Below are 10,669 nucleotides of genomic sequence, written 5' to 3'. Positions count from 1 at the left end.
CCTTAAAAAACTCCTGCTCTGTGCAGAGAAATGGGCTGCCCGTCCCCTGCACCCCTGGCAAGTGACTAGGTCCTGAGCTCCTACTCGCCCTGCCTCCAGGAGCTGCTGGTACAAATCATGCGCACACATCTCTGTTGCACCCCCTTTAATGATTTGGCTCAGGGCAGGACACTGCGGAAGGTAGCCATGTGGTGCCGCACGCTGTCTGCAATCTGCTCAGCTGACCTGGCCCGGCCATAGTAGTCTGTGAAGAGGCCATCAGGGTTAAGCAGGTAGATAGCAATGGAGTGATCCACAATGTAATCCTGGTCCTCGTCTTTGGGGCCAGCACTGTAGTATACACGGTAGTTGTGGCTAGCCTGTGCAATCTGCTCGGCAGAGCCAGTCAGGCCCAGCAGCCTCGGGTGGAAGTCCTGCACATAGCGGGCCATGGCCTCGACGCTGTCCCGCTCAGGGTCCACAGTAATGAAGATGGGCTGCACCAGGGGCAGGCCAGGCTCAGCTTCCAGCTGCTGTACCACCTGCACCAACTTCTCCAGTTCATCTGGGCAGATGTCAGGGCAGTGAGTAAAGCCAAAGTACATCAGTACCCACTGGCCCCGGAAGTCAGCTTTGCAGCGAGCCTGGCCCCGGTGGTCCAGCAGACTGAAGTCGCCCTGGCCCACGGCTGCCTGACGCAGGGCTTCTGTCCGCTGTTGCTGCCGCCACTGCTCCTTCTTAGCCCTTGCAGCCAGCCAGGCCCCACCCAGCCCAGCCCCAAACAAGGCTGTGATCAGCAACCTAGTTCGAAGCCCAGGGCCCTGGGGCTGGCCCTGCTTGCCTGTCTCTGCAGGACCCTGCCTTGACAAGAGCTGGCACCTCATGCGTAGGGAATCACCTCCCGGGGTCCTAGGGCAGACCAGGCGCTTGAGCTGAGGGAGCCTGAGCCAAGCCCTGGGTGCCAGGGCCAGCAGCAGCATGGATCTGATATTTCCTGGAAAAGAACAAAGGTGTCAGGAGCCAGAAGGTGTCGCAGCCTCCTGAGTGAGAGGCGTCCGTGGTGGGACCAACCCCACACTCGGCTAGCAGCCGTGGAGAACTGCTGCCTCTCTGACACCTCAACCTCCAGCTTAGGCGTCACTGAACGTCTACGCCTGTCCTTCCTGTCCTTTAGTCTGTGAGCCTCAGTTATCCCACGCTGGCCCCTGCTCTGTCCTGCACCTGCAGCTCTGTCCGGCCCGGCCACTCGCCCGGGCCTCGGCATGAACGCTGACCGAAGCGTTCCAAGTGCACGCTTTGCCTGGTCCTGAGCACGTGTGTCTGTCTGCAATAAACCCCCAATTCTTGAAAGGAGGCGAGCAAGCCTCTCGCTTCAGCCACCGCAGCACCTCCTCCCTGTGACGCCTCGCCGCAGCCTTCCGGCCCCTCCACCGTGCCCAGCAGGGACCCCGCGACGTCCAGGGCGCCCGTGGGCCGCGATTACCTGCCGACGCCGCTTCTCCCCGCCCCGAACCTTCTTTCCCGGGCGCTCACCGGCAGAGAAACAAGACGTCCACCTGCCACAGACCCCACCCCACTTCCGCCCACGGTTCCGTCCACCCCGCCGTTGCTCCGGTGACCTCCGTGCCCTCCTCACAGAGACCTCCGGAGGCTTGCTAGGCGGCGGTCTTAGGACCCCTCACCTGGTCAGCTGCTGCTGAGGACCCTCCCGAGGACTCCTGCGGGCCGGACGGCCCCTGGGTTCCCAGGCGCTCCGGGCTGGCTGACCGTGCGCACGGCCCTTAGCCTCTCTACCAGGCTCTCCTTTACTCAACGGGCTCCAAGCGGTGCACGAGACGTGCCTGGCAAGCAAGGCAGCCTGTGGGCGCTTCCTGGCCCCTCCTCCCGAAGCACCCCCTCCAGGGCGCCCTCCCGGAATGCGCCGCCGTCTGCCCGGCTGTAAAGTCAGAAAGCTGGACACTGGCGTGGGCCACGCGCCGAGCACAGCCCAGGCGCCCTCCGCGCCCTGCACCCGGGGTGTCCCTAGGCTCCCCGCGAGGCGCTGGCGCCGCGAGTCAGAGTACACTGCCCACTCCCCGCGCCAGGGCCCCTCCGCCGCGCGCTCCGCACCAGCGCGCATGCGTCAACGGCGCCGCGCACGCGTGGAGCTGGCGCGCGCTCAGCTGTGCGCGTGCGCAAAAGGTGAGGGACCCGCCCGCTAACACGCGGCCCGGCGGGGCGGGGCTTCCTCGCTCGGCCTCGCCCCTCCCCCGCTGGCCACACCTCCCTTGGAGCCTCCTTCGAGGGCCAGCCCTTCCTACCGCTGCTGGACCCGGCGCCAGGTGTCCAAGGTGGACCTTAGAAATAAAACAGCCAGTTATTCTACCGGCAAAATGAGTTTATTCAGAAATAGCCAAAGAATTGCAATTCCGGTTGTGCAAGCTATGGCGGACCATAGGCAAATCTAGCAAACAAGACAGGAGAATGTTATTTTGTAGAAAAGAAGGAGGAAGTTAGGAGGGTTTTGAATCAAAGTCTCTTGGAGGAAAGGAGAGTTCAGGCTGGGGCGGTGATTTGCTTGGAATGCAGCGCACATTTCTTCCTGTACTGAGGATTCTCTTTTGGGGCCTGTCCCGGACTCTCTTCCTGTAACTGCCCGCCGGCGCTATGTGGCACTCTCCCTCCTGTCCTCTGGACCCCGTTTTAAAGGTTTCCCTTTATTAATCTCCCCACAGGCATGGATAGGACTTGGCACTCTCGGCTTCATTGCTGCGTGTGGGTGGACATGGTCCTGGGCGGCGGCAGAACGAGCTCTGCGAAGGGCGAGGGGGCGGCGAAGGGCGCGCGGTCCGAGAGCACCAGCGCCTCCTGCAGAGCGCGGCGCTGCGCGGCGCTGAGCGCGGGCGCGTCCAGGTGCACGCGAAGCCACGGCATCCCTGCAGGGCGGCCCAAAGGGGTCAGAAGGCGCGGCGGCCAGCGGGCGAGGCGGCCAGCAAGCGGGGAGGCCGGACGGGCGGCCAGCGGGCGAGGCGACCAGCAAGCAGGGCGGCCAGACGGGCGGCCAACGGGCGAGGCGACCGGCGGGGACGAGGAGGGGCCAGGATCGGCGCTCACCGCGGCGCAGTCTCTGACCCACGCTGACTAGCACCTCGGCGCCCACCCCCGGCCGGAGTGGCTCCCCCGCGCGGCTGCGCCCGGCCCCGAGTTCGTGCAGCACGCGCGCCAGCGGTAGCGCCTGGACCAGCTCCACCGTGCCTGCGGGGAGAGGGTGCTGGCGGGCGGGGGACGCCGCGGCCGGGGAGGGATGAAGGGAGGGCGCGGGGCCGAGCCTCGGGAAGGGGAGGGGCCAGGAGCTCCGGGGGAAAGGGAGTGGCCAGGGCCCGGGGTTTCGGGAAGGAAAGGGAACTGGGACTCAAGAAAAGGGGCGGGGCCTGGGTTGGGGGTCAAGGAACCGGGGTCTCCGGGCGCTCACCGTCTGCGGGCGCGTGCAGCTCCTCCTGCTCCCGGGCGCGGGGCAACAGCTGCCGGCGCTGCGCGGGAGTCCCAGAGCATAGGGCTCGGGCCAGGCCCGGGTCCACGCCCTGCCCCGCGAGCATCCGCTCGAACCGGTCCCGGGCTGAGCCGTCGTCCAGGGTCTGGGCCACCCGGGCGGCGCCTTCGTCCTGGGTCTCCGCCTGTCTGCTGAGCCAGAGCAGGACCCCTCCTGCCGGCGGGGAGGGGGCTTAGGTGAAGCGGGGGCGGGGCCTCCCGGAGGGGCCGGCTCTGAAGCGTAGGCCCCCACACCTCTACCAGTCCCCTCACCGAGCCTAGTGACCAGGTCTCGCAGGTCCGGCGGCCCGGCACCATCCATGCAAAGCAGCGCCTCCTCCACCTCCAGGCTGTGGCCCACGCTGCGGCCCAGGGGGTTGTTCATGGCCGTCAGAGCCGCCGCGACCCGAAGCCCCAGGCCGGCTCCCACGCCAACCTGGGGAGACAAGGTTTCATCTGGACCCTGCCCGGCATCCCAACGGGCCTCTTGCTGCCCAAGTGTCCTCAAACTCCAGCTCCTGCTGCACCCTTGGCTGCCAGTTCCCCAGGAGTGAGGGGGTCTCCTAGGGCAGGGGCAGGGGCAGGGGCGACTTGAAGCAGGCAGATGACTGACCTCAGCTGTGCGGCTCAGGATGATCTTGTACCTGGCCTGGGGCAGAGGGCTGTGGAGGGTTTCCCCAGACCCGAGGCCTGGTCAGCCTTGCTTGGATAAGTCACTGGAAGGGGGGTTGAACGGAGGGACTGCCAGCAGGGAAGGTGGGTCCTGGCTGAGGCCAGGATGAGGCAGGACCATTGAGTCCACTGAGAAGCATGTGGGAATCAGGCTGCCAGAGTTGTGAAGGGGAGGTTGGGGCCACATGAGGAGACCCACCCCAACAGAGAGACCACAGCCACCCAGGGACCCCCACAAGGGCCCATACAGGCTCCAGTGGGTGTAGCTCACCAGCACTTCTGCCAGTTCCTGGGCCTGTGCCTGGCTAGGGAAGACTGCGGCCCCTCCGAACTTCACATCCACCACCAGAGCAGACAGGCTCTCCACCACCTTCTTACTGAGGATGGAGGCTGTGGAGGGTGGCAGAGAGGCTGGAGGTGATGGAGAGCCTGGTGCTTCCTGGGAGATGCAGGGGATGCCGACTCTGGGCTCAGTCAGTCATGAGGGGTCAGGAGCCCTGAACATTGGGGTCAAGTCCCCTATGATGGTGGTGACTGGGCTTGGTGGGTTGTGCATCAGTCAAGTCATCCTCTTGAATTGGTGATCAGGCATACTGTGATGAGGGGATGCTGACCCTGGGGTGGGGTCAGAGCACCTGTGATTGGGGGAGGTCCCATGGTCCCCTGATGAGAGGACCCTGACTCTGTGGTCAGGGGTCTTTAACATGCAGGTGGTGGACCCTGGAGTCTGGGGTCAAGTCACCTGTGATAAGTGGCAGGCTGTCAACAGTGGCTGTCACATCTCTGGCTTCATAAAGGATTCCATCAGCAGGAACCAGCTTCTTGCTCTGACCCACGATACAGCAGCCCACTTGCTCCAGGAGCCCTTGCATCTGGCAAAACCCCTCTGCATCAGGACTCCTAGTTACTCTCATAGACCTCTGATCAATGACCTCATCACTGACCCTGATCAGTGACGCATTATCAACCTTGACAAATGTCCAAAACCAGGACCAGTTACTTATGGAGGATTCTGATAAGTCCTCATTAATGACTAGTTTGACCCATTAGGGATATTGACCAATGCCCTATAGCCCATTAATGATTGATCAGAGGCCCAGCAGTGATTTTGACCAAGTCCCTATTAATGACTGCAGAGTTCCATTGATGACCTTGACCAAAGTCCAATGACCACCGATGACCCATAAATAACTTCATCAATATCCTCGTTAGTGACTCTGATTAATGACCCATCAGTGATCCTTCAGAAATTCTGGCCAATGTTTCCATCAATAACCCAGATCAATGACCAATCAGTGATCCACTTGTACCTGCTCTGGGCTCTGGATGACAGTGAATCCAGGAATAGACTCCAGTTTATCCAGTGTGCCCCCAGTGTGCCCCAGACCGCGTCCGCTGATCATTGGTACCTGCTGGGCAGGGATGCTGAGTACACCCGTGTAGTCACCGCCCTCCTCCACATTTCCCTCCCACATTCCCTGGTTAGGCCTTCAGCTGGAGTTAAGTATTTACTAAGCAGTTGTAGTGAGTGTCCAGCTGGTGGAGAGGGAACAGAAATTGTCCTGGTTTGGATGGGGGTGTCAGTCAGGGAGGAGGCTGGTACCTATCCCTGGGGACACAAGTCTGGGGTACTGAGAAAGAGGAGTATCCAGCTCTTCCCATAGGAGTCCTGTATGGGGTACTGAAGTGGAAGGGGAAGCTGGAAAATTGGATCTGTTAGGGGGGACTGATGGGGAGGAGGACCAAACTTCTGCCTGGGGGTGGGGGGTGAGAAAACTGGGTCCTGCCTTTGGGGGCTCTCTTTGGGCCAGGTTTGAGGCTAGAAGCTATCTGTGGACTGCTAGCCTCTTTGAGGTCAAAGATTTTGGTCTGAAGAGGAGGCATCTTCTAACCTTGCAGCCACAGGCAGCCAGGGCAGGTGCCAGGACCAGGCTGACTTTGTCACCCACTCCTCCTGTGGAGTGTTTGTCTACGAGCTGCGAGCGCCAGGCCTCCGGCCACTCCAACTGCTGTCCGGACGTGGCCAGGGCCCGGGTCAGCGCCACGGTCTCCTCCAGATCCATGCCTCGCAGTCGGATGGCCATGAGCATGGCCCCTAGGTGTGGGGTACGGTGGTGTGGGCAGCATGAGGGAACGTTCCCCACGCGATGGGTTATCCTGAGGTCAGTGACAGTGGTGGGGCGCTATGGCGTCCCTGGGGCAGGCAGTCTCCGGGACTGACCTCTGGGTCGGGTCAGGGGCGCCCGGCCTTCCCTACGCACCGATTTGCGCGCCATGCGCGCTCCCGTCCACCACGGCGCGCACGAAGCCCCTGATGTCCACATCACTCAGGCGGCCTCCGTCTCGCTTCAGGCGGATCAGCTCTGGGAGCTGCTTGGGCTCCGGCGGGAGGTCAGGAGGGCCCCGACTCCCGCCCTCCGAGAGGTCACCAGGCGCGACCGGGGCGGGTGGGGCCGAGGGTGCTGAGGTCGCTGGGGCTGCCATCGCTCCGTGCCTGCGGGGTGCAAGACACACTTGGCACCTGCCGCCGCCCTGCGTCCGTGTCTGGGGCAGGCGCACCTGTCCCAACCCCCTGCCCGTCTCTCTTGGGCCCGCCCCTCTTCCCGGGTCTGTGTTGCCGTGCGCGAGTCTCTGCGTCTGGCGCCAACTTCTAGACCTCATCACTTGACTCCAGCCCTACCTGACCTGTGCAGCGGCCCTGGCCCGTCCCGCTTAGGATTCTGGCCTCCTTCCGCCCTGCCGTGTCCGCGGCCACAGACCGCAGGGACACCGCCCTGGACGCGGCGGCGGGTGGGCAGGGCCGCGATTCCAACGGCCGCCAGAGGACGGCGGGCGGGTGGGGCCGCTCAGACAGGCAGGGTCCTGGGCCAATAGCCGCCTCAAGGAGGCGGGACAACCCTGCTCGATTCTGTCCCAGCCAATCACGAAGACCCACGAGAGCGCGACTTCCGGGACTTGGCGGGCCCGCCCCCCGCCCCACCCTTCCAGGGTCTGCCGGCTGGAGTGTCGCCGCACCCGGGACCCCCGCCCCGCGCCCCCGGCATCTCGGCCCCGCCCCGCGCCCCGAGTCTCCCGCCCCGAGGCCCCCGCCCCGCGTCCCCCGCGTCCCCGCCCCGCCCCGAGTCCCTCCGCTCCACGTTCCCGCCCGTGCTCCCGAGTCAAGCACAAAGAGGCGGACACACTGCTAGCTCGGGAAGCTTGAAGCAAACATTTATGGGGCCGCGGCCGCCCGGTCGGTTAGTCATCCACGTCCGTAACGATCGGGGCCAGGTAGTCCGAGTGCCGGATCCCGAAGCTCCAGCCGCGAGGCTTCCGGGGCTGCGGACCCAGGAGGCGTCGCTGCCCTCGCGGAGCCAGTCTTCGGGCTCCGCGCCGGGACTCCCGTTACCCCCAGGACCCTGGTCCCAAACCTCGGACCTCAGACCCTCATCCCGGCCTCTGACCCTTGACCACCTGGTCTACGTTGTAGGCAGCGGGCCCGGGATTCAGGGTGTTGTCTTGGGGGAGCGAAGTCCGTGCCAACATCGTGAACTGGGGTGCCCGAGACTTGTAGATCCCAGGGTTCACCACGTGGTAGGCGCAGGGACCCGGGGTCTGCGGGAGGCGCAGAAGGAGCGCTGGGCCCGGGCTCCATTCACCGCTGACCACTGAGTCCCACCCCTTGTTTCTTGACCCTCTGCTGTCCGCGCAGCTGGCCCCTGCTACTCTGTGCACGGCAGCCCCTCCCCCACCTTGCTGAGGTCCTCGGAGAAGCAGCCCACTGCGCTGCGGCCGTAGATGGAGTAAGTCGGAGCCGAGACTTTACCGATGACGCGCGGGCCCAAGAGCGAGGGCACTGTGTAGGTCCCGGGGCCTGGAGAGGGAGCCACCGAGAGATGGGGTCTGGGGGTGGTTATTTGCGGACAGGCCCAGGGTCTCCCCGTCGCTGCGAGTACTGGGTGGTCCCAGCGCCTGGAGAGCGATTGAGCGATTCCCGGTCAGGGATAGGAAGGGTCATGGTGCTGGAATGGGCCTTTCTGGTCTCACCTGGGGTCTGCTGCTCCGCTTGGATGCCCCAGTTTCGAGGAGCGATGGTGTGCCGAGGCGCGCTGGGGTACGTCACGTTCCCCGCTCGCTCTGGGAAGTACCTGCCTGCGGGGCGGACCGAGGGTGTGGGCCACAACCGGGTTGGGGGCCTTGTGGGGACCCGGGCTGGCGTCCTGGGAATAGGAGGAATCCGAGCCACAATTTGTCAAAGCTCGGTGGGGCTTGGAGTTGTTTTGAGATCTGGATATGGGGGTACCGAATTTAGTGTTAGGGTACCCGAGGGGGGCTCGGGGCTCAGGTGGGGGGTTCCCGAGTGGGCTTCCCCTGATGCGGCTAGGTGTTGGGGAGGCCGGGGTCCCAGGGGTCCTGACCTGGTCCGGGAGTGAGGAAGGGCGCTGCGTGGCGCGGGCGGCCATAGATGGAGTAGGCGGGGCTGCCGTCTGGGCCGCGCACAGTCATGCGAGCGGGCACCAGGTGGCCCGGGCCCGGGCCGCACGAAGTCTGCTGCGTGGGGAGGCGCGTGCCGAAGCTGAAGGCGGGGGCGCGGGTCCGCGACGGGTCGTGTAGGATGTAGCCTGCGGGAGTGTCCCAGCATTACCACGCGGCCTGGCCGCTTCTCGCCCTGGGCAAAGCCCACCGTCCCCCCAGAACGAAATTCCCTCCCTTCCACCCTCCAGCCCGGGGTGCAGCACCCCTTCCCGAGACGGACCTCGCTAGCCTGCCCCCCCGCCCTGCACAGTCCTGACCCCGCCGCTGGTACCCGTGTTCGGTGGCAGCTTATATTTGGGCCCTGGGCCTCTGTAGAGCGCTGCGATGGGGCCACGGGGCCGGTGTGGCCGCCAAGGGCCGACCCAGACGTCCGAGCCCATGGCGCGGTGGGGTGTGCTTACGGCCTGCAGCACCTGTGGACAGAAGGTGGCGGCCCCGGCCCCTCCACCCCGAACTCGCGGGAAACGCTCTTCCCCGCTCCGGTCTAGCTCTGCCCGACTCCGGGGGCGGGGCCCATCCCGTATCCCAGGCGCCAGGAAAACAAACAGTGGCTATCCAGCTCTGTGGGGGACGTGGAGCAGGGACCGAGCTTCAAGGCCATCTCTCGTCCCCTACCCCCAAAATGAGTTCTATAGGGGCGTGTGTGCGAGCGCCAAGTTTGGACTCAGCACTGCGGGAAGGGGATTACCCGGAGTTCGGGGGTGGGGGTGGGTGAGGAGCGGGATATTTTAGGGGCATCGAGCGAGGATGCCGGGGCGAGGGGCGGCGTGGGGGCCGAGTGGGGGCCCCGAAGTTGACGCACTGACCTGTTCCCGTGGCTCCCAGCTGGAAAGGCAAGGTGGAGTGCCTGCATTCCCGCCCCCGCCCGGCCCAACTCCCAGACCCCATTGTGTCCAGGTCCCGCCTCCTGGCAACCGGACTGACCGCCCCCGACGCCAACCTGACTCCGCCCCTCGCCCGCAGGGGCCCTCCTTGGAGTCCATGGCACTGGCACGTGTCCTGCAGGCCAGGCCACGGACCAGACACCCTCCCCAGGCTTCAGTATACCCATTACAGAAATGGACAGATCTGCACAGAAAAACAAGTATAAGAATAAAGAAATTGAACAGTACAAACCGCATACTCAATTTAAACGTTAAGTGTAGAGAACTTTGCATGTGTTTAAGCCCATGGAATATTTGCAAAGAATAATCATACTGGGCCAAAAACTCCCATACAAGTTGAATAAAGCGATATGATAGGACACATGATTTGATCAGTCTAAACCAATTCTAAACAAACGATAAAACAGTTTTTAAAAAAGAAAGAAACAGGGGCTGGCTGCATAGCCGAGTGGTTAAGTTGGCGCACTCCGCTGCAGGGGCCCAGGGTTCAGATCCTGGGCGACGACATGGCACCGCTCATCAGGCCACGTTGAGGCAGGGTCCCACATCCCACAACTAGAAGGACCTGCAACTAAGATATACAGCTGTGTAGGGGGGGGGGGGGTTGGGGAGATAAAGCAGAAAAAAAAACAAAGATTGGTAACAGTTGTTAGCCCAGGTGCCAATCCTTAAAAAAAAGAAAAAGAAAGAAAGAAAGAAGGAAACAAATACTTAAAAATTAACAAATTCTCTTCTTAAAAAGCCCTGGATCAAAGAGAAACTCAAATGTGAAGTTACAAATTGTGTATCAAACAGTGCAGGGGCCACCCTGTGGCTCAGTGGTTAAGTTCCGGGCCTCTGCTTTGGTGGCCCAGGGTTTTGCTGGTTTGGATCCTGAGCACCGGCATGGCATCAGTTGTCAAGCCATGCTGAGGTGGCATTGCACATAGCACAATCAGAAGGACCTACAACTTAGACTATACAACTATGTACTGGGGGACTTTGGGGAGAAGAAGAAGAAGAAAACAAAAAACAAACAAAAAAAACAGAGCAAAGGTAGATCCCTAAATGTGAAGTTACAAATTATATATAAAACACTGAAAAGGCAGATCCCTTCATACCCAACTCTATAG

The 10,669-nt window shown here is 62.7% G+C and overlaps 3 protein-coding genes across 10 annotated transcripts; all 3 read right to left on the bottom strand.

Moving 5' to 3' along the window:
• Positions 1-132: 132 nt before the first annotated feature.
• Positions 133-2,155, bottom strand: SCO2 (synthesis of cytochrome C oxidase 2). The gene is made up of 2 exons (XM_014864541.3): positions 1,662-2,155; positions 133-973 (listed from the first exon to the last, which is right to left on the bottom strand). The coding sequence occupies exon 2, from the start codon at positions 957-959 to the stop codon at positions 159-161; it is 801 nt and encodes a 266-aa protein (XP_014720027.1). The 5' UTR covers positions 960-973; positions 1,662-2,155; the 3' UTR covers positions 133-158.
• Positions 2,156-2,335: 180 nt separating this feature from the next.
• Positions 2,336-7,634, bottom strand: TYMP (thymidine phosphorylase). 6 transcript variants are annotated; one of them, XM_070506647.1, is made up of 10 exons: positions 7,612-7,634; positions 6,420-6,652; positions 6,051-6,253; positions 5,469-5,567; positions 4,901-5,030; positions 4,430-4,548; positions 3,760-3,922; positions 3,431-3,661; positions 3,073-3,213; positions 2,336-2,894 (listed from the first exon to the last, which is right to left on the bottom strand). In XM_070506647.1, the coding sequence occupies exons 2-10, from the start codon at positions 6,640-6,642 to the stop codon at positions 2,722-2,724; spliced, it is 1,482 nt and encodes a 493-aa protein (XP_070362748.1). In that variant the 5' UTR covers positions 6,643-6,652; positions 7,612-7,634; the 3' UTR covers positions 2,336-2,721. The 6 variants fall into 6 exon arrangements, with proteins under 6 accessions (XP_070362748.1, XP_070362747.1, XP_014720024.3 ...); XM_070506646.1 differs by lacking the exon at positions 7,612-7,634 and adding an exon at positions 7,341-7,365; XM_014864538.3 differs by lacking the exon at positions 7,612-7,634 and adding an exon at positions 6,839-7,002.
• On the bottom strand, positions 7,348-9,621 carry CIMAP1B (ciliary microtubule associated protein 1B). 3 transcript variants are annotated; one of them, XM_014864542.3, is made up of 7 exons: positions 9,480-9,584; positions 8,945-9,086; positions 8,556-8,759; positions 8,185-8,289; positions 7,890-8,011; positions 7,612-7,752; positions 7,348-7,476 (listed from the first exon to the last, which is right to left on the bottom strand). In XM_014864542.3, the coding sequence occupies exons 2-7, from the start codon at positions 9,051-9,053 to the stop codon at positions 7,396-7,398; spliced, it is 762 nt and encodes a 253-aa protein (XP_014720028.1). In that variant the 5' UTR covers positions 9,054-9,086; positions 9,480-9,584; the 3' UTR covers positions 7,348-7,395. The 3 variants fall into 3 exon arrangements, with proteins under 3 accessions (XP_014720028.1, XP_044633029.1, XP_070362751.1); XM_044777094.2 differs by lacking the exon at positions 8,945-9,086 and having other exon boundaries at positions 9,480-9,621; XM_070506650.1 differs by lacking the exon at positions 8,945-9,086 and having other exon boundaries at positions 8,185-8,357; positions 9,480-9,539.
• Positions 9,622-10,669: the final 1,048 nt, after the last annotated feature.

Source organism: Equus asinus, chromosome 4 (assembly GCF_041296235.1).
Source record: "Equus asinus isolate D_3611 breed Donkey chromosome 4, EquAss-T2T_v2, whole genome shotgun sequence".
Taxonomy (NCBI): Eukaryota; Metazoa; Chordata; class Mammalia; order Perissodactyla; family Equidae; genus Equus; species Equus asinus.
Note: the sequence above shows the minus strand (reverse complement) of the source record. Positions and strands in the feature narration are given on the sequence as shown.